The sequence below is a fragment of the Vigna umbellata genome, chromosome 11, assembly GCF_029865625.1.
Source record: "Vigna umbellata cultivar VRB3 chromosome 11, Vumbellata_1.0, whole genome shotgun sequence".
NCBI classification, from domain to species: Eukaryota; Viridiplantae; Streptophyta; class Magnoliopsida; order Fabales; family Fabaceae; genus Vigna; species Vigna umbellata.
In genome coordinates, this window is record NC_142175.1 from 1,844,234 (window position 1) to 1,868,387 (window position 24,154).

The window sequence follows — 24,154 nt, forward strand, 5'->3', positions numbered from 1 at the left end:
ATCTTCCTCAATAAGATTGGAAATAAAAGACCAAATAAAACCTTGTGTTGGAAAAGGAAGTCATTCTAAAGGCACATACATTCAACATAAGGCAAACAAGAGCTTCAAAGAAAATGTTCCTAAAATCCAAGACCTTGATCATTAATTTGATAAAAGGTGTATAATCCTTGGAAGCTACATACTTTATATATTTATTCTACTAACATTTTTACTACCTTGTGTTTTATGTTGAAGGGTCTTTAACCCCGAGTGAAGAAAGTCAAACATCTCCAAAAAGGAAGACGATATTGCCATAAGACAACTTGAACATTTGAAGGCAAATGTTTTTCAATAGCGGGGGAATGATGGCATATCCCCTAGCTATTGCAAAGCACTTTCAAGAAGGGTTGAAATCATCTATGAAAGACAAGCCTAGATTCTTTTTCTTGAGCTATCTTAGGCCATCATGGAGCTTATTATAGACTAGAAATAATTTGGGTCTTGTATTATGGGTCAAGTAGTCTAGGATTTCTTGGGCCTTGTATTTTGAGCAAAGTAGTCTACGATTTCATTTTGGGCCTTGTATTTTAAGCCAAGTAGTGTAGCGTTTTTGCTTAACTTGGGCCAACAAAGGTCAACACCTAATGTTGACCCAAGTGGACGTCTTTAGTGTATGTTAACCCATGTGGTCAAAGTCTTAACGTAGCTTGGTGAGCAAGTGTGGGACGTCACACCTTTGGTGAGTATGGCCATGTGCCATGCTCTCTATGGAGAGGACTTTCCATAGGTAGTGGCAGGCCACTTGTCACTCTAGGAACGAAGAGGATTCTCCATTGGTAGTGGCCATATGTCTTCCTCTTAATGGAGATGATTATCATCTTGGTCTCCAAATTAGGTCAAGCTTGTGTTTTTAAGATTTTGCTTCTACAAAATTAGAGACACCCTAATGATGAAATGTTGTCAAATTATTGAGCCATTATATTAATATCTAAAGTCAAGGCTAAAGCATCCCATGCGGTCTCTTATAGCTACCTTCCTCTAGAGTCAGCCTAACCTCTCTAAAGCACCATGAAACACCACCCATCAAAACGAAAACACCAAAGGTCCTGAGCCCTTTCCCCCATTTATGACCTTGCTTCCACACCTTCATCATCACCATAATATCTCTCCATGTTTTGACTCAACCTAGCTTGAGGAGGTTGCTATCATAATATAAAATAATCTAAAATAACTCTACCTTATCCTTCTTTTATATCTGTTATGATTTTATCCACTTACAATGATCATATGTTATATGTGACTAGATGATAGTATAGACGAGAAAGTTATAAAACATTCTAGTCCTATGGATGGTTATCAAAGAAGATCGGTGATCGTTTAAATATATAATTTTTATACTGTACAAATTCTTAGTTGATAAATTATTATTTATCTTTCAAAAGTTTTGTTATGTTTTTCTTATTAAGGATTAGTAAATACATGTTATATATTTATATTAAGTTATGTTTTCTTATCAATTGTGATTTAAATTAGTAATGGAAATCTTACTAAATTAAATGTAATAATTAGAATCTAAATTGATTTCTAATATTAATTATCAAAGTTTTAGCTACTTATATAAAAAAAAATTTAAGAACTTTTTTTAACCAATTTACCCCTATTAGGTTTTAGCCACTATTTGTTTTATATTATCCAATCATAGAATTTAAATGAATATAAAAGATGTAAACTCAACAAATATGAAAATAGATTACCTCAGTCCATCAAAAAGTGAACAAAAACTTTCAAATTTTTACCCAAATTTATCGAGACCGAAATTAAATTCAATGTTTCAAGAAGTCAAGCTTGTAACTGGTTTATACAGTATAGGATATTTGGAGTAAACTCCATATATGAAAGATTTATTTTGTTACTTTGAATGAGGATGGATGGAGTATATACTAGTTTTATTAAGTTATCTTTTAATAGAGTTTTCATCTATATAAGATTTAAAAGATCCAATTGATATCAATAAAAAAAAATTGTTGTCCCGAATCATAAAATGGGATTAATTACAATCACATTGTAAAAAATATGTATTTTATGGAAGGTTACAATTATCATAAAATTTATTATTAGTAATTTATTGAGAAATTGTAAAGATGTAAACCTTATATATATATCATATGTTCTGTACAATGAAAAGCAAGTAATATTAAGAAAAGAGAACACAGTGGTGGATCTCTCTGAGGAGATTGCAGTCAGATTTTTTTGAGTTAAGTCAGTACTACAGTGGTCACTCCATCGCATCTCATGTTAATTATGTAACACATTGGAGGTCCCACGTCGGTAACTTTCAAACTCATGGCTGCTACTACTTTGCTTCTCCTCACAAAGAAAATGCAGAAATAAGGGAACTTGTGAGAACTAATATTCATTCTGGTGTCTCTTCTTTGACTCCTTTGGAAAACCAAACACAAAACAGCACACCAAAAAGGTTAGAGTACCCACCACTTCATCTTCCACTCAAAAACCTCCTTCAAGCAATCCCTATCTAAGATCCAAAGATAGTATAGACTCATGTGACTCTCAATTCCTTGCTTAAATATGGTGTTACCTGCATAACCCTCTTCATCCATTTACATATCTACCTCTTTCTCTTCTCCATATTGTTCTTTTCCTAAGGGTTTTTGGTGATAGTTTGTGGTTTGTGTTCCAATGGAACAGGGTCAATGTTGGACTAAGAGAAAGTACTCTTTGAGCTCTAGTCTTAGTTCACCAACCAACCCTTCCTGTGGTGACTCATGGGAAGAACAGGCTTTTGCAGAAGATGCTGCTAATTCTCTTGGTGGCTGTGTGTGGCCTCCAAGATCATACTCTTGTAGCTTTTGCAGAAGAGAGTTTAGGTCAGCACAGGCTCTAGGTGGCCATATGAATGTTCATAGAAGGGATAGAGCAAGACTAAAGCAACAACCCTCAAGCCCCCACAATGAAATTCTATGTCATGACCTTCAAACTCAACTCCATATGCCAGTTCAAAGTCCTTTGGATGATTACCTATACCCGTCTCCTGTTTGTGGATTACCTTGTAAAAAAACTAAACCTAATTCTTATCATGATTTTGTTGCTTCACCTTCTTCACCCTCACATTCGAAGGCTTTATTGGCTCCATCAGTTAATAGTGGTAACTCCAGAGATGAAACCATGATTCCGTTTTATGATTCCAGTGTTCTCCACAAGATTTCTCCTATCAGTAACTCTTCCGAATCCTGGCCATGTTTAGCTGAAGATCATAGATTATATTCATGTAAGTTCCATCCTCAAGCTGATACGAAGAAATCCTCCAAGGGCGATACGGATGATATTGATGGGGATATGATCTTGAATTCAGTTGTGTGTAGCACTCACCCATCTTTGCAGTTTGAGAGTACTAAAGAGGCAGATCATATCAGTTACAAGAAGAAGAAAACAGATGCTTCCTCATCACCATTTTCACCAAAGTCAAGCTCAGTTGACAGACATCATATGCAGACAAAGATGTTTGAATTTAGCCCTAGCTCAGTGGAAGAGCTAGATCTGGAGTTAAGGCTTGGTTACAGGTCCAAGGTATAGCAAGTAGCATAAACAGAAAACCACCCCACTGTTAATGAATATATATATCTATTCTCTTTCTATGTTCATCCTAGTTTGATTTCACTTCTTTTAATACTTCACAATATTAAGGAAGCTTTTCATCATGCTTGATTGGATCTCCTGAGTGCCTCTAAATATACACATCTGCAATGTGTCAATCAAGATAACAATGCTGCAATTATATTGACAGGCTTGTAATCTTCCTTTTTGTAGATAGAGGCCAAACGGTGGATTGTTTTTAATAAATGCAGATTAAATGACTTTGTAATTTTGATATGGTTCCATTCATTTTAACTATCATCTTCTGAAAGTTTTCATATAAAGACAAACATTTAGCTGTCTGCATACTTCTAACAGCAAAAAATATGCTAATTCTATAGTTTCATCCAACAAACACAATTCAAATTATCTTTATGGCTGGAGGAATTCTTACTTGAGCCATAACCAGTTTCTCCACAAAAGAGTTCTTTTGTCAATGAAGAAAACCAATACAAACAGGTCCTTTAATAATAATGGAACAAAACCAATGCTTCTGGTGTAGTTCAGTATTCTGCATGTGGACAACTTACTTGAATACATGAATTTCAAATTCCCATATCTCTGATAGGTTAGGCATGGAATCACTGATAGAGAGAGAGAGAATGTACTGTGTGTAAAAACTGTTAAAGTAGTGTAGTAGTGAGATTAGGGCATTATTTGTGTGGGGTTTAAGGGGTGAAGGAACTGAAAGCGCATAAGAAGTGCATGGAATAATGTGAACCCTTTTTCCCTATTCGTTACCTCACTGACATTCCATCAGACAAACAACTAAATTAACCTTTGAAAACACACTGATTGAGCTTTTCACAGCCGCATAAAGTCAGATACATCCCAACATTGATTCCCTTTTCCTTTGTATTATTCTCATCACCTCAGATCTGTTACACACAAATCCATTTGCTTCCCTTCTCTCTCTCACCTTTTTCTATCCTGCTTTTCTTCTAAATCCCTCCAAATTTGCCACCTACTCCCCCATAAAATACTCCCTCTCACAGTATGCTTTTGCATTTTAATAATCACACAGAGAATATTATCTACTCTCACAGACTCACAGGCGCTAACTACGCAAGGTTTTGGTTTCTTCTTCCGTGTATGTGTGAGAATATTTGGTATACACGTACCTATACGCTTTTGAATGTATATATCATTCAGTCAGGATTCTTAAATTATAATATTCTTTCCAGATACAGATTTTACCAAAAGTGAATACAGTATCTTCTAATAATATTAACTCAAAGAAATTGATGTTATCATACAGAAATTTCTTAGTATATATATTGACCAAAAATGATTCTAAAGCTCTTACAAAATGTCTCTCTTTTTTCATACATACGGTAAGAAATTGAACTTTAGCAAGTATTCTTGAGAGGCTCCCTTATCTACTAAGTATACCAAGAGTGTAAAGTCTCATGAATTGTAGAGAATGAGGAGTTAATTTCAGTTCCCCTAGAAACTCTAACCCTAGGTAGTGAAGTTTGTGACAAATTGCTGCAGGACACAAGGAAAGCATTCTGGGAACTTCTTTGTGATAATTACCTTAAATGGAAATTTGATGGAACACCCTTTTGACTTAAAACGTAGCTTTCACATGAACACAAATACATAGTGAAAACCGTAGGCCACACCCAACATTTAAATTCCCTTGTAAGCTAAAGAATGAAGATGGATTTAATGATCTGGAAGGAGGGGGTGTGGCTTTTTTCCCATTATTGAATTAAGGGTTTGGTTTTCTCAATTTGCATGTGGTTGGGAAAGAAAGATATGTGAGAGGCATATACAAGAATAATATATATGTGTAAGGATGTCCTATTTTTGTGTAAGAGGGGGGGTTCTTAAAGGCAGTTGGTGGGTTTTTGTCTTGTTTTGGGGTTGTGAGATGGGTAGGTCTGATATAAACAGAGAGTAATCAGTGAAGTTTTGGGGTGCAGTGGCAGAAGTGCACATGGGAAGAAACTGTCGTTTCTCTATTCACTTCAAGGGTTACACATAGAATAGGACTATAGAGTGAGTGAATGAATGAATTACCAGACAACTCAGTGGCTGAGAATTCTTATAAATTTGTTGGATTAGCAGTAGATACCATGTTATGAACATGATCAGTTTCTAGCTATAGTTACCATTGAAAAATGTTCACAACTGTTGTGACCAAGAACAATTATAAACGTATGAGTTTTTCAAAGGGATTTCGAGTGAGAATTTCAATACACATAGTAGAAATATATACATATGAAAACAAGTTTTTTTAAGACAATGTTTATATCAGTTTATATATTATAAATTTATTATATCTTTATTCATCACAATATTTTTTTTAGTTCTCTAATAGAGAATGATGAAGAAAACGAATTCAGGAGAAAAGAAATGGTAAATCACTGTTTAAAAGAATCAGAAGTTTATTTTGAGAGAGAAATTCCAGTGCATTGGGGGTTGGTATTGTCTAGGCTTTTTGTTTTTTATAATTGGTATGACAACTAAGGTCTAGGGAGTATATTTGCATGGGGGCAAGTTCCTATGATCACGAGCTTACTTAAATTCCATATAAATTACAATATCTCTTCTCTCCCCCTCTTTCTCTGTCATATGTGGCCAATTTAAATATACTTTGTATTGTGAATGTGAGGAATAAGAGGGACTTTGCTTTTTTTTTCCTGATACAATGAGGAAGTTAATTATTCATGTCTGTTTCACAGTTATTATGTCTTAATTATAGTTTTTTATACAGTGAAAAAAGTAAGAGAATACTAATTTTGAAAAAAATTAATTATATTAGTAGTTATTTATTTATAGTTTTACTATTTTTAATTAATATTATTAAAAATGTGAATAAAAAGTAAGTGATATTGTAGTGTATGATTATTCAATCAGCTTATAACCAGAGAGTCTCATATGAAACAGGAACACCTAGTGATTCGGTCGGTCGAGTAACATTAACTGAGAAGTTTGAGAATTAAGATTAAGAATTATTACTTAAGCTAAAGCATGATCATTACTAGTTAAGGATGATTAACTTAAGCTAAAACACTAATTTGAAGTTCATTCCAAAATTTATAAAGGTAGGTTAAGGTATTGTGATAGGTTGATTATACTTAATACATATTTATTGCTAGGTTGTCGAATCTTTGTTGACTTTAGCATCAAAGTACCTTTTATAAGTAATCTCCCAGTATAAAATGAATTGAGTGAAGGACAGGTGGTAACCTATGCGAAAAGTTAGATCAATTGAGATTGGAAGTTTGTTAACATCGACCACACAAACCGAAACATTTTGGTTCCCATCCTGGGGTCACTAGTTCAAAAATATCGTATAACGTCGTTGTTTTTTGGCCTTCGCGTCGAATTCGATGTCGACGTCATATCAGGAGACGTTAAATTGACGTCGAATTTTAAAAGTTCGACGTTAATCAAATTGACATCGAATTTTGTTAATATTCGAGGTTAAGCAATTTTTTTGTTTTTTTTAATTAATTGTAATCTTTTTTTACAATTCTACGAGACCTAAAAAGTAGAAAAACAACAAATTTCAGTTTTTGGTATTTTATAAAGCATGAACTATGAACATGTAATATAGTATCAACAACAAACAACAAACAAGTTCAATCAAACAACAACAACAACAAACAAGTTCAACCAAATAACAACAATAAACAAGTTCAATAAATAAGTTATTCAAAACGAAAACGAAAACGAAAACTAACCTTCAAAAGGTGGGTTCGTCGGAATAAAGTGTTTCCACCAGTGAGAGAGAAAGCAGAATGTGCCTATGTTTGGGGATTCTAGTTCTAGATTGTGTATGTTTGGGTGTAGGCTCTAAGGCTTGTGTTTTCACCCTAAGTTATTTTTTAATTATCATCCCATTTTAATGTTATTTGATTAAATTTCAAAACATGAGAGCTTTTGTCGCATAGACAATTTTTTCTTTAGTGAATCATCTCTTTAGGTTAGCTAAGTCCTTTGATAATGATGAATTAAATATAAAAATTCTTAAATCTTTGGACATGACTTGACAACCAAAGGTGAATGTCATCAATGAGTCACAAAATCTCAACACTATGCTAATGACTGCATTGTTCGGTAAGTTGAGAGACCATGAACTGGATCTCGGGAGATTGAATGAAGATGAAGAGAAAGGAAAGAAAAGGACTATACCGTTCAAATTTGAGATTGATAAAAGCAAACATCTTAATGAATAAGAAGACTCTAAAGAAGATCAAGAAAATATGAGTCTAGGCATTAAGAAATGTAACAAGTTCATGAAGTCTAAGGGCAAAAAAAGATTTAAAAACGGGAAGAAGGAAAACAAGGAATTGTTATATATTAAAATCACAGATGGAACTTTGAAGTTAACAAACTTCACTTACCCAGATATATAAGGATGAAATATATCTCTTTCCCCCTTGCAAAGCTACTGGTGAGGTATGTTTGGATGTCATCAAATTTATTTGCTCGTGATGGAACTTTGAAGTTAACAAACTTCACTTACCCAGATATATAAGGGATAAAATATATCTATTTCCCCCTTGCAAAGCTGCTGGTGAGGTATGTTTGGATGTCAACAAATTCATTTGCTTCGTGAGTGACTTGGGATCAATGAACCCATAGACATCATTGTACTCCAAGTTGTTGGTTATACAAAACATATACCTGAAATCAAAAATTTTATTTGGTATAAGTATACTTGATATAAAAATCAATTTTATATAAATAATTGTTCATAGACTTACATCATCCATAGCTGAATTAATGTAATATTTAACTCTTCTCTTTCCGACTCAAGCTCCTTGACATCTTGACTATGCAGGTATATTGGGACCTCAGATCCTCTCCCAAATACATTAGGATCATATTCAACCATCATAGGCTCATTTACAATGATGTCACAAAGTTGTAGTAATACACCAAGAAGATCGTCCTTAGATAAACGAATCTTTTCTTGTCCATGCGTTTGTTGTTACATGGAAAAATAGGATAAGTTTCAACATCAATAACATGTAAACTTTAGAATTAGGAAGTGTAAAGTAGGAGTGCATACTGGGAGGTCAGAAACAGAACCAATCAAGTGTTTAGGTCAAGCGATAAAAGACGAGAATGCTTGTGCCAGAGTGAAAATCTCATTTGTGGATAGATGAACTGAGGCATCTACTATGATAATGTCATCTATTGAGATCTTGACCTCATCCTCTAATAACTCCATACCATGAACAATAGTCGTTCCCTGAAACACTATTCCACGAGCTACCAGCATCGTCCTGGTACCATGTAAAACGTATAGCAAACATGGACTACCGTCGTCCATGTCATCCCCTAGGACGACTGGTGTTGAACAAGTTCCTTTCCTGCTTCTCCTTGTTAGAGTAAATGTTACATTATAGAAATAATAAATTATTCAACCAAAATGTTTATTAATTTTACCTATGGGAGACACAACATGTTCCTGTACAGGAGATGGCTGTAGGCACATCCCATAACTCTCAAATTGCTACTAAAACTGGCGCATAACTCTTTCAGTCACTTCTGTAGTGAGTTCATCATCAATTCCGCCCTAAGTTTTTTTGAGATCTCTTGCTTCACCCTTTGTTCATACTCTTGATTGTATGCATATGAAGTCTGACGTGACGAACTCCCAAAATAATCTCTAATGCCTACTCTAGTACCAGTAGCACGCACTCGTCCAGGATGCTCAGGTCGTCCAATTGCAATGGTAAGAATATCCTAGCGACCCTTGGAGTGAATTGACCTTGGGAACTTTGCTCAACCAAAGAGTCTTGTAACATAACAAAACACCATTATTCTTTAAAAAGTTCAATGTAATATGTATAATGAAACTATTAATATTATAGGAATACTCATATCTTACAATTTTTTCAAATATTTCTTGCGTAATATCAGAAGTGTAGGAGCCTGATGATCTTAGGCGGGTTAAGTTCCACTTATGTCGAGAAGGAGGTGAAGGAGGCTGAGGACTACCACCCTTAGGAAGTAGGCTCTACCTTCTGTCTTTTGCTCGAGGAGTTTCTCTTCAAGCTTCCTATACCCATCACAAGATAATAAGTGGGGTTTTTATTTTTAGCACTTATTCCTTGTTCTTTTGTTCTTGTTTCCTGTTACATAATGAATTAATTCATATGATATAAATTTGTTTATGAGAAATTGAATAATAACAACTATACTAACATATCATGCCTCTAATGTCCGACTCTCTACAAAGAGACGCCAAGTGTCTTCATCAATGGTCTTATATTTTTGTCACATAAAGACTTTTTTTTTGCTCCAAATATATATCTCGAGGTCAATTTACTCTTAAAACCCTAAAATTTTTCAGAAATAGATGATAAACACTTATCTCTAAGTGTTACGACATTTGGAATGTCAAATGTCATCTATAATAAAGAGAATAAAGTTGTATGAATACAAAATTATCAATATAAAGAAAGTGTAAATCAAATGACATTTATTAACTTATCAATAGATTATTCCATATAATGTTTTGATCAACCTCGGACACATGGTCAAAAGATGGAGTAAGAATAGGAATTCTATCACACGTCAATACTCCAAAGTATGATCTGAAGACATCTACATTTGGGCCAGATGCCACACTAGTGATCACATTAACATCCACAGGTGTCTTTTCACCATTATTTCTTCTGACCATCAGTTGCCTCAACCTAGTGGCTCCTCTTGTAAGTCTGGATGAGGGAGCTTCATCCCCTAATGAACGTGGGTGGTCAATCATATATTTGTCAAAATAAATAAAAACATGAAATATTAATTAAAGAATTATATAATATCATATAATTTAACAAAACAAGTAATAGGGGTCATATGAAATATTAATAAAAGACTTATGTAATATTAATAAAAAACTTATACACAAATATGAAATTCATACATAAAGATATGGATTGGTCATATGTATATTTCATCATTATGATCTTATCGAATTGCATGTACATCATCAACTAGAGGGTGGTTATCCAAATTTGTCGTTGTTTTAAATGAATGGTTGTCAGCAATATGAATATTAATCAGATTGTCTTCGTTAACTTGAATTTGTTTTTTTCCTTGAAGAACGACATACCAATGATTAGACACAGGATCGTTGGCATACAAAACCTGAGATGCTTGATGTACCATGACAAACGGTTCGTCTCGATAAGCCACCTTTCGAAATCAACTAGTGTCATACCTGATTCATCTATTTCCACACCACTCTTATTGTCAAACCACTTACATTTGAACAATGGAACAAAAAACATAGTGTAATCAACCTCCCATATCTCTTCTATTATACCATAATATCTCTTCTAATTCCAGACTGACACCACTATTTTGTATTGTTCTTTAATCATCCAAAGTCTTCGTATAGAATGTGAAATTATTGATTTCATAACCTATAAAACATACGACATCAAACTTTAAACCATTTGTAAGCCACAACAAAGTTTGAGAAGAATGTCGCTTTTTGTCAACTTCAGATCTGAACCAAGACATGAATGTTCTGTTATGCTCCATCAACTATCATTTCTATGATTGTCTTGTATATTTATCCTTCACAATGGCGTTTGGTGCTTGGAAAAAAGGGATCACCTCATTTGTCTTGTTCAATATATAAAGATGTGCTTGCAAAAATTCTTCGCGATCTTTCGTCACCAGATTCACACTTCGGATGCTTTTACTTATAGAACATTTATTCAACCATGTTGTGCGAGGAACTCCTATTGGATTTATTAAAGTCGTGTAATCTGAACAAAACTCGATACTTTCTTCAGCAATATACCTTTCAATATTTGAACCTTCGGGACGATATGGATTTTTAACGTACCCTTTCAAAATCTTCATATAACGCTCCATAGGATACATCCATCTTAAGTATATTGGTCTACACAACTTGATTTCTCTAACCAAATGAACAAGTAAATGTACCATGATGTCAAAAAAAGATGGAGGGAAAAACATTTGTAGCTGACACAAGATGATAACAATCTCGCCTTGAAGTTTATCTAACTTTGTAGGATTGATGACTTTACTACAAATTAACGAGAAAAATGAACACAATTTGAGTTATGGTCTGCCTAACATTTTTGGTGAAAATTCCACGAATAGCCACCGGTAACAATTGTTGCATTAAGACGTGACAATCGTGAGACTTCATGCCAACAACCTTTAAGTCTTGCATCGGCACTAAACTCTTCATATTTGAAGAGTATCCTTGCGGTACCATGATACTCTTTAAACAAAGGAAAAAACTTATCTTCTCTTATTTGTACATTGTGTAACAAGTAGGGGGAAAATAAATATGTTTACCAATCTCACTAGGTGTCAACTCTTCTCGGATTTTCATGTCAACCAAATCCAAACGAGCATTCACTCCATCTTTTATCTTTCCTTGAATGTTGAGTAGTGTACCAATCAAGCTATCACACATATTCTTATCTACATGGGAAGATCAAAGAATATTGATTTCTTCTTCCAAGGGGTCGTTACAGACGACTTCTTGGAATTTTTCCCAAATACATGATATATTTTATTAACTTTGTCAAGAATTTGAAGGCCAATAAGTGGATTTGGTGCTTCGTCTCTCTCTTGATATCCATTCAATGCTTTTTTTAACCTTCATTGATATGGATGATTACATTTTAAAAATCACTGATAACGTAGATACACCATCTTCCTTCCGTGTTTCAATTGATGAGCTTCAGTGTTTTCTTCACATATAGGACATGCTTTATAACCCTTGACACTGTATCCTAACAAATTACCATAAGTTGGGAAGTCATTAATGGTGAAAAATAACATTGCATGCATCACAAAAGTTTTAGAAGCGAAGACATCAAATATTTTAATTCCATCAACCCATAACAACTTCAGTCTTCAACTAGTGGGCTTAGATAAACATCTATGTCATTTCCAAATTACTTTGGACCAAATATCATCATACACAACATCATGTACTTCCTCTTAATGCACAATGCAGGAGATAAGTTGTAAATTATCAATATAACTGACCAACAACTATGATTGGTACTAAAATTACCAAATAGGTTCATTCCATCACGGGTTAAACCAAGCCTAAGATTTCTACATTCTTGACCAAATTGGGGAAATTATTGATCAATATTTTTCCATTGCTTTGAATCAGCTGGATGACGAAGACCCCATCAATTTTTCTCTCATCTGCATGCCATATAAGGTTTTTAGTATCTTTTGGATTCGCAAACAAATGCTTAAGTCTGGCCACAATTGGAAGGTGCCAAACTACTTGTATCGTGATAACCCACATTTTTGACACTTTTTTCAAAAATTCAAACTCTTTCCTATATAAAATACAGTCATTGGAACAAGTATATATCCTTTTATACTCCATACCCATCAGACAAATAATTTTCTTTGCATCATAATTACGAGTGGGTAGTGTTTTGGCAACATTTCATTCAACAACGTCAACAATTCTGTGAAACTCTTATTAGTCCATCCATTGGTCACCTTCAAATTCATGAGCCTTAACACTACTGACAACCCTATGAACTTAGTTGAACCAACATACAAAGGTGTTTCCGCATCAGTCGACATCGTGTCATACACATGAGCTTTGGCAAAATTTTATGCGCCAACATCGCCGATCATGTCCTTTAATTTGTCTTCTTCCGGTCGATATTTCATGGAGGAATCAATAACATTTTCAGTTTGGGAGACAGTTGGAAAGTGTATTTCTTCGGTGTATCATATCCATGTTGTATGACATGGTAGGAAACCATCACAGATAAGATGTTCCTTAATTTAGGTTATGTTCAACTTTCTCCCATTAAAACCGTTGACACACGGACATCTAAATTTCACTTCATCATCACTTCTATCCTCTTTACGTTGCGCAAATTGTATAAATTCATCTACCCCTCTCTCGTACTCAGCACTAATTCATGGTAAGTTAATCCAATTTCGATCCATACATAAATATTCTTAACTATTCTACAAAATTACAATACAAAAATATTTGTATTGATCATTTAACGACAAATTAAGGTTAATTCAATTCAATCATACAACTATACAATTAATAAGCATTGAAAAATCACATATTCAACATAAAAAAAATTAAAATAACATTGCAAAATAAAAAAATTAAACTTTAAAAGCATATTATACAATCATACAAAGTTATTCAATCATAAAAAATTATACACATTATATGATCATCAAATCACATATTCAATCATACAATCATACAAAAGTATATGATCCTATTAAAAAGTAAACTTTAAACATTAGGTTTAATCATTTTCGAGATCCCTAATTTTGCTGAGAAGTCTCAAATAGGATCTCAGTTATTTTTTTTCTCAATTAGGTCCCTATTTTTGAAAAATTAAAACAATTAGGTCCTTGTCATTAGTTCCGTACTAACACTGTTAAAAGAGGTGTCATGTGTTAGTTCGTGTTTTTTTTGAATTTTTGAATTATTTTTAATTATTTTTATTTTTATTTGTTATTTATTTTTAACTTTTTAAAAAAAATTAAAAAAATTTCACCTGTCAAATTGATATTGTCCAACATGTCATTGTAAGGCCACATATTATTGCATTAGTCTCAATTTGGTCCTTGTATTTTTATTTTTGTCTCAATTTAGTCCTACTTTTAATTTTGTCCTTCTATTTAGTCCCTCTATTTTTATTTAAACAATTTTGTCTCTCTCCAAATTCAAACAAAATTTAATTTGTATATAAATCTTAACAAATATTTTTATTAAAATTGATATTCTTATTAAATATTTTTAACAAAAGTTTGTTTATATTTTTATTTAACTAATTATATAAATGTTAATTATGTTCTTTAAATATACTTATAAGGTTTAAAAAGAGAGTGACATAACATGCTGGTGTGAATTTTTCCAAATAATTTAGCTCATTGAACAAATTATTGATGTGAATTTTCACTTTTTTTAAATAAAAAAATTAAAGAAAGTTTTTGTGAAAACAGTAATTAAAGGTAATTTCTTATTTCATGATCTTCCATGAAAATGATTTACTCATTGAACAAATTATTTTCACTGTTTTTTTAACTCTTATAGGTATATTTAAAGAACATAATTAACATTTATATAATTAATTAAACAAAAATATAAACAAACTTAATCTTATTAGAAATATTTAATAAAAATATCAATATTTTAATAAAAATAATTGTTAAAATTTAGGTTTAATCATTTCATACATCCCTATTTCTGCAAGATCATTTCAAATAGGTCCTCGTATTGTAAATGCTCTCGATTAGGTTCCTTATTGTGAAAAATTGAATCAATTTAGACCTTGCCGTTAGTTCTGTACTAACACCGTTAAAGGAGGTGACACGTGTCAGTTTGCGGTTTTTTTGAGTTTTTTAATTATTTTTGAATTATTTTTATTTTTATTTTTTACTTATTTTTATTTTTTTAAATAAAATTAAAAGAAAATGTCACGTGTCAAATTGATATTGTGTCACGTGACAATGACAGTGTGACATACGCGTCATTGTCAGGCTACGTGTCATTGCATTAGTCTCAATTTGGTCCATGTATTTTTATTGTGTCTCAATTTGATCCCTGTATTTTTATGTTGTCTCAAATTAGTCTTAATTTTAAAAATTAAACAATTTTGTCCCTCATGAAATTCAAACAAAATTTAAATTGTATATAAATCTTAACAAATATATTTACTAAAATTGATAATTTTATTAAATATTTTTAACAAGATTAAGTTTAATTATATTTATATTTACTTAATCATATAAAAGTTAATTATGTTATTTAAATATACCTATAAGGTTTTAAAAAAAGAGTGACATTACATGCTCGTGTGAATTTTTGTAGTGAAAGTTTCCATGGAAAATCATGAAAGAAGAAACTACCTTTAATTACCGTTTTTACGAAAACTTTCTCCAATTTTTTATTTACAAAAAAGTGAAATTTCACATTAATAATTTGTTCAATGAGCTAAATCATTTGGAAATTCACACCACCATGTTATCTCATTGACAGTGTCATGTCACGTGGCATTGTTAGTGGCATTATCAGTGTCATGTCACATTGTCATTGCCACGTGGCACAATATCAATTTCAAACATGGCATTTTTATTTTATTTTTTAAAAAATAAAATTAAATAAAAAATAAAAATAATTAAAAATTCAAAACAACCACGAATTGACACGTGGCACCTCTTTTAACGGTATTAGTACGTAACTAACGGCAAGGACCTAGGTTCTTTAATTTTTCGAAAATAGGGACCCAATTGAGCAAAAAAAATAACTAAGAACCTATTTGAGACTTCTCAACAAAATTAGGGACCTCGAAAATGATTAAACCTAAACATTAATATAAGAACCTGATAATGTGAAAAGCCAATAAAAATGGACAACTCGCGATCAAAACGGTAGAAAATTCAACTCTCCAAAATTATAACCTAGAAAAATATTCAAACAAAATATTAGTTTTAGACACAAAAACAAACATCAAAACGCAAAAAAAAACATCGAAAATTTACCTCTAAGGAGGAGAATCGCAAAAACCAAACCAAAAAGATGTTTGGAACGATTATGATAGGTGATAATAATTCCTAAACGTTGACTATGGCCACGACAACAAGATAAACCAACTTTGAACGGTGAAAAATGCAAGAAAAGGGCTAATGGGAGGTGCAGGCATAGAGAGAATATAGAAACAGTTTCGTTCTCGCGAAGAAGACGAAATTGTTCATCTTGCGTTTTTTTTTAACCTACGAAAGGTTATTACCTCGGTTCCTAATAAAATTGAGGCATTAAGGGGGTTATGACCTCAGTTGTATGGAGAACCGAGGCCTAAATCGTAAAAAAAAATTCAAACCGAAGTATAATAACTATATTACTTCGGTTATCATAAAATCGAGGCCAAACCTTTTAGAACCGAGGCCAAATCGCTGACCCTCTAACTGCCAACTTTATTGTAAGATTTCATATGTGGGAATGTGAGAGTTTGGCATCGGTTCTGAAGTGTACCGAGGCCAACTTTATGGTAAGATTTCATCGGTTCTGAAGTGTACCGAGGCCAAATTTCTGACCGTCTGACTACTAGCTTTATGATCAAACTGCAGATGTGGGAATGTCAGAGTTTGGCAGAGACCTATGGCATAGGTTCTGAAGGAAACCGAGGTCAAATCCCATACATAGAATTAATATCTCTACAGAATATCTCGCCACCATTTCAACAGCCAACATTCTATCAAGGGGTTATGGCCTCGGTTCTACAAGGAACTGAGGCCAAAAACCCTGTATAGAGATTTTCATCAGACAGTTACTGGATTATCAACATTTTGCAGGAGTTTATGGCCTTGATTTTGCAGAAAACTGAGACCATGTATCCTATATTGCTTCGGTTCTAAAACAACTTAGGCCTATACTATCGCAAAAATTTTAAAAGTACCATCACATCATATTATGCTTCGGTTTCTGATGAATTGAAGCGTAATGAACGCAATAATATTTTCTTTTTTTTTTACTAGTGAATGTCCAGGATTGGATGTTACATTTCCCTCTTTGCCTAGTTGTGTGGTGTTTCGAGTAGTCCTCGTATTGTTGTTGCTTGAATGATGAGTGGAGCTATAGGATCTAATTTTACTGAATTCTACCAATTTATTCTGGTCAAGAGCTAGGGCTTTAAACTCGAGAATAAACAAAGAGGTAGCTATCTAATTCAAATTTAACAATACTTTATGCCTAAAATCCTGGGTAACTTAGTCTTGTACTTGTCTTTCTATTTAGAAGCATTTAAGTTAGAAATCATATATCTTTAAAACGTAAAAGTGATAAAAAAATATAAACCTCTTTATATATTGTTAAAATATTACGTGAATATCTTAAAGTTTAGTATTACTTAAAGTTGTTGGCCAAATACTAAGACAATCATAAACCTAGGCTTAATAACATTTGACTTATCACCTTAACTCGATCTGTGAACGTTCTAATAATTTGGTTAAGTAGTTATTTGACCCATAGTTGAACTCAACGTAATATATATATATATATATATATATATATATATATATATATATATATATTAAAATTTAAATATTTAACACATTTAATTCTTGATTGATGATACGTTAATATTTTTAACTTTATATATATTTAATACAACAAAAGACCATTTCTATTTTAAATTAAAAACTTCTAGATAAACACTTCATTCTCTTCCACACCTAAAAAACACTTAATAAAATAATAAAAAATTTACTTGTATAGATAATCCTATTTAAAATTTTCTTAAATCTTTTAAGGGTACAAAATCATTAAAAACTTGAATGGGCCCAGGTATGGCAACTAGTTTCCCCTGCGTAATTTGGTTTCAAGTTCCATCACCCATTCATCTCTGTTCTGACACTATCCAACAAACCACTCCATTCCTCTCAAATTCCCTGTCTACACCTTCACCATCATCCAATCCAACACCTTCACCATCATCCAATCCAACACCTTCACCATTATAGATCTCAACTTTATCATTAATTATGATTATTTTGCCAAACCCACTTTGCTAAATTTGCTCAATCATTATTGCACCTGGGAAGCAACCAACTCTGCTCCAATTGGAGTTATGCTAAAATATCTTCTAACTCAGTAGAAGTACATATTTATCAACACTAACTAGCAATTATACATAAGAAAAAAAATTAAAGAATCAAATTAATCAAATGTACTACAAAAAAGCATACCCAATACATATGTTCATCCCCTTACTATAAAATTTCAAACTTCTTCCTTGACCATATCTCAATTTCCTACTAATATTATAACCATAATCTAAAACCATTCTTCTTAATTCAAGACTAGTTGGATATTAAGTGATATTGAATCATGTAAAAGTTTTAGGGTTTGTGGTAATAGTTTCTCTTGTGTTATTATTTCATGTTCTCTCACACCTACATATGCAACTCAAACCCACCAACACCTCCACAATGGCGGCTTCCGCCTTCTCCAAGTCCGAGTAATGCAGCGTCTGCAGCAGCAGCGCCGTCGTCCCCGCCTCAAACCTCGCCGTCTCCACGCTCCTCTCCTCCTGCCACCGCACCGTGTCGTGCGCCACCGGCGACAGCCACTCCAGCAGCTTCTCCACCGCGTACCGCCACCCCTCCGCCAGAGCTTCCCCCTCCTCCCCCTTCCGCCACCGCCCCTTCAGTTTCGCTGCCACCTTCCGCCTCAGCCTCTCCGGCAACATCCCGTAAAACGCCTCCCGCGCGCTCGCCCCCATCGTTGCCGGCGCGTGGAGGCACTGCTCCGCAAGCAAAACCACCTCAGCGTACCTCGCCGCAAGCCCCGCCCCGCCCACCGTGGACGGCGGCGCCAGCCTCAAAACCCTATTGTTAACTCCGTTATTCCCTGGGCTATCAAATCCACGGTTCAAGAAACGAATCGTACCGGTTTTGTTGCTACTACCCTTTGGGATTGGACCCGACCTTGTGACTCCCTTGGGAAGTGATTCCTCGTATAGACAATAGTTCTTCTTGTACAACTCACGATGCTCCAAAAGGCAGCAGCAACTACCGATTTCACTGTCTCCATAACCATTTATATTATAGCAGCTGCAATTGGCAATGTACCCTCCAAAAACAGAACAAATTCTAGCGTATACAATGCAAACTACCTTAGCCATCATTCCAACGGTTTTGTCCAGTGTTTGGTTCCACAACGAAACTTCCTTGTAATGCTGCACTTGTTTTCTACAACATTCTATCTCCTCGTCCAAGTATTCCAAGTTTTTTTTCGTAAAGTTGTTATAATCATTAGTCTTCAACCTTTGCCTCTTCTTCTCTGAAATCTCCAGTTTCGCCATGGATTCCATGGCTGTATAAAGACTCCTGGTCGAAGAGACAAGTTTCTCCATTTTGGAGATCATCTTAAGACTGTTGCGGCAACCGTAACCTAACTTCCGGAGATCGATAAGACCGAGCTTAAGGTCGGCGTAAACAAGGTCGAAGCATCCAAGGCTGCTGTCGGAGCATTTCCGGCCCAGCCGCGAGACGGCGTCGGCCGCCGTGTCGAGTTCCTCCAGGCGTTCCGCGGAGGCGAGGTTGAGGAGGAAGCATTCATGCTGGGAATTCAAGTAGGTTATGCCTTTGGATTTGATCACCTTGTGGTGGAGCTTGGCGATTTCTTGGTCAGAGAGGGAATGGTAGAGGGAGATGAGGCGGCACATGGTTTTTCCGGCGTCGAAGGCGTTGATTCCGAGGGCTTTTTCCTCCGGCACCGCCTTGTTACGCCATGTCATGGTGACAATGACCATGAGCACCACCACTTTACTTGCTTAGGTTTTCTGTGTTGGTGTTTACGTGTATGACTATTGACTAATTCGGTGCGTCTTTGGATTTTTTTCCTAGTCGAGAACTTTGGAACAAAATTTATATATAGGGTGTGGCGGAAGCACGTTCGAAGGATCTGATGTTTTGAATATTCCATAGGAGGACGCGTTTCGACAATGGGAACTTAGGATGCAATACATAATTAATTAGTTAATTAATTAATAAAACTAGCTAATTAAAGATGTTTTTGGATGTGACTGATGCTTTGATTACGGTTTCTACAGCCAGATGCCATATATAATATTATATTACAGTTTTTAATTTGTTCCCAAGTCAATTCTTCGGTCGTACGGCAGACATATATTTCATTTATTTTTTTTCTCCTGTGTTTAATTCGTGGGGTTAAGGGAGGTGGAAATGGAAAAGGGGTTATAATTTTTTTTTAATTAATGTGGCTAAATCATAAGATTATTTATGTACACATTGCAAATAGTGAAGTGTATACGCGTTGAGTGATTTATGAATCTATAGTTACGTAACATAAGAGACCTAGTTGGTTGTAGAAATACTTGAATTGAGAGTTGAATGAGGAAATGTTGTTATAATATAAAAAATATATTGATTATGTAATGAAAAAAATTAGAAAAAAATTTACCAATAGGTGAAATTGAAGTTGATTTTTATTAGCAAATGAGTTCCCACTGGAGCGAAAGAAACAACAATAGTTATTGTAAACAATTGACGTACTAGTTTTCAAGTCGAAATATATTCAGATGACATAAAAAAAGGTGGGTTTTTGACATCAGTTCAGAATCGAAGCAAAAAATGAGAGGATTTTGCTACAAAATCGTCTACATGTCCAAATGTTCTCATGTTTTGAAGTTTAATCAAATAACAATAAACGAGATAAGAATATGAAAATACCAAGTCTAAAGAATTAGATAGATAGAAACACCAACGCTAGAAAGAAGATTTCAAATCATCCATCAACATAGGAAAACCTTAGGAAAACACGTACAAAACAAGTAAGATAAAACCTTCCAAATGCACCGCTAAACGACCCACAACTCAAAGCGTCAAAAGAGATTTATGCTAAACATGTAAACTATTTGTAAACGAAACATAGATGATACCATAGATGAAACTATTTGTAAACGAAACATAGATGCTAAACATCCTAAAAGAGATTAAGAAAGAACGAAACATGTTAAACACTCAAGCCCTAAAAGACAATATTCCAAAAAACATTTACATCAACATAGATGATACCATAAGCTAAAATCTTTATTTCATCCAACAATGAAGTTTCATCTCAACACTTAGAAAAAACCTTATTGATAAATGCTACCTCAATGGTAGAAAATTGAAAAAGCACTTTGTTGTTCTAAATAAGCATTAAATGTTAATATGTTGCATGCACAATCTACTATTCTATGCAGATAACCTACTATATGCATCCACTATTTTAGTTGGAGTAAACCAATATAAAAATATATGGGCATTTATTGTTTACTTATGTCTCAACGCTTCTCTCATAAAACTTGAAGTTTCATTTTAGTTTTAAATACAAGAGTTTCACATACTAAACGATTGTTCATTAAAAAAGAGTGGATGTTCTTTTTTTGAAATCATTTGCAAGGATGAACGTTTAACAACTACTTGAAAAATCTTCTACTCGATGAAAGTAAATGAATGGACTGTTTAAATGGTTAAAGCTCATGGTTGGGCTTGAAATAAATAATTGGGCCTGAAACAAGTAATTAGACCAGTAGGTTTCGTAATTGATAGACCCACAAAAGTGTGACCCATCTAGTTCAACCCATGTTAACAAGGTAAAAACTATAAATATTTCTTTAATAGTAATTTATTTTCACTTTTTGCATTAATTAAAATTTAATTTCAGAACTCTTACCAAATTACTGACTTGAGTATTAGAGAACCTTTTTGAAGAATCTTCCCTTGTGGTAGTGTTTTGAGTGTTGGAGTCATAACGAGATACTAAAAACGGCCTTACATTTTCGTAATTAAAAAACTCTAGAAAAGCTTGTTAGGAAAAAAAAATGTTTGACTCATTGTGTTATTTTGGTCTATTGATTTTCTTAAAGTTTGGTAAACGCATAACAAAGGCTATTTTTTTGAAGAAAATATGATTATTTTATAATAACAATTTTACAAATAGTTTAGAAAATTAAATTTAAAGTTAATTTAATTTTATAAAATTGGTTGCACTCACTTGTATATGTTGTTGAGTTCCTCAGAAAAATAAATATTATAATTAGACGTTGTGATTTATTTTCTACAAACAAATATTTATAATTATAAGAGGCTTAACTAGTGATTTTTCATTTAAATTTCTTAGTTTTATTCATTTTAGGTTTCTAATTATTTTTTAGTTCAATTTAATTTTTTAATTTTTTAATTTTTTAGAAAATTTCAATTTGATCATCTTCGTTAAGTTGATGTTAGTGTCATATTCATACTTATTAATTTATGAAATTTTTTATTTCTTTTTATTTTTAACTTTAAAACACATAAACTGTTATGTGTCAGATCATGGTCTTACTATATGGTAGTGATACTCTCACATGATAGTGTAAGAATACATTAGATTTGTGACGAATCATTCACGTAGAAACAATAATATTAGACATCTCAAACATAAATTTTTAAGACTATAGTATCAGCTTACTAATAAGTGATCCCATATTCTAACTATACTTATTAGAATAACTTGTGATATCATAATAATTTTAATTATAAATATAAATTTATTATCTTCAAAAGGTTATTTTATGAAGAGATTTGTTCCCATTATTATTTTTTAATTTAATTACTAGATAAATGAGTAATTAGATCGCTGTATATGAAGAGTTATCAATTTAATATTAAAGGAATAAAAAAAATTATTTAGTCTCTAAAATCACATTATCTAAGAATTGAGATTTAGTCTAATTTATAACATTTTTTCTTCCTTATTAATCTACCAAAACATACTTTTAACACATTGAAATCAAAATTTATTCTCATAAAATTGGTAGGATCAGCTCATTCATATTGAAACATATATATTTCATTATATATTTCGTGTGTGTAATTAATTATATGACTAATGAATAATACGATCGATCCAATAAACATAATTAGGATAGGATATTTTATTTTACTTTTAGTCGATCTAAAATATCTAAAAACTAAACCTGAAGCCACTGATAAGTTAATTCATAGTTTTTATACATTCATATATCAAATTAATATTTCCATTGGTCCTTTAAAAATGTTAATCAGAAGCGTGTGACGTATTAGATCAAATACCTAATATATAATATAAGGTTAGTGTCGTGTGTGAACACTAGGTTTGGGAACCTTTAAATGTAATTGTGGCTAAATCAGCGAATCCAACACTATAATAATTTGATCATTAAAGTACTAGATTTAATGTTTTTGGATTTTTCGTAAGTAACTTGCTTTTGTGGCTTTGCAAGGAATGTGGTAGGAAAGGTTGAAAGAGCAACACTGAACTCTCACCGTCTTGAACAGAGTGAGAACACGATATGTGACTTTGTGACTTGACTTATAAAATATTTATGTAATTATATATTTAAAAAATTTAAAATTTAAAAAATATATGAACTAGTCTGTCTAAGATGTCAATCCATCTTTTGGTAACATGATTAAAATATTTATTCTATTTTTGACTTGTTTTTACATTCTACCAAATATCACCGTGTAATTGAATCTGTGGACAGTAATTTATGATAGGATAGAAATATTTTTACAATATTTTTTTGATAATATTTTAATATTATCTACGTGTTATTCTATTATTGGTCTAAAATTATTCAACAATCAATAATAATAATCATAAACAACAACATGAACTAATCACATTAATGATACGTGTTAAAATATTGTCAAAAAAATATTGTCAAAGTATTATTTTTTGACATGTTTTAGTAATTTTCTTCCAAACAGACCGTAACTCTCCATCTCCTTTCTCCTATATGAGTGTTCCAAAGAATGCTCAATAATTGACATGAATAATAAGCTTTTGACTTGTACTTGCGAAACAGCATGTGAACACGAGAATTCTAGCAAAATGGTGACTTATCAATGTCGTTTTTATGTGTGATATTCGCAGAGAAAGCAACAACGTTCATGTGTTTTGGTTTATTCTTTTATCGTATTGTGTTTTGTCTGGTCTTCGATTTCTGGTTTCTGGTCAATGTTC

The 24,154-nt window shown here is 32.9% G+C and overlaps 2 protein-coding genes across 2 annotated transcripts; one reads left to right on the forward strand and one right to left on the reverse strand.

Moving 5' to 3' along the window:
* Positions 1-2,301: 2,301 nt before the first annotated feature.
* LOC124838766 (zinc finger protein 10-like) lies at positions 2,302-3,700 on the forward strand. The gene has a single exon (XM_047314451.2). It carries the CDS (start codon positions 2,677-2,679, stop codon positions 3,568-3,570), a length of 894 nt encoding a protein of 297 aa, XP_047170407.2. The 5' UTR covers positions 2,302-2,676; the 3' UTR covers positions 3,571-3,700.
* A 14,120-nt stretch (positions 3,701-17,820) lies between these two features.
* On the reverse strand, positions 17,821-19,999 carry LOC148190733 (protein PSK SIMULATOR 1-like). Its single transcript, XM_088102527.1, has one exon. The coding sequence runs from the start codon at positions 19,908-19,910 to the stop codon at positions 18,534-18,536; it is 1,377 nt and encodes a 458-aa protein (XP_087958653.1). The 5' UTR covers positions 19,911-19,999; the 3' UTR covers positions 17,821-18,533.
* Between the last annotated feature and the right edge of the window lie 4,155 nt (positions 20,000-24,154).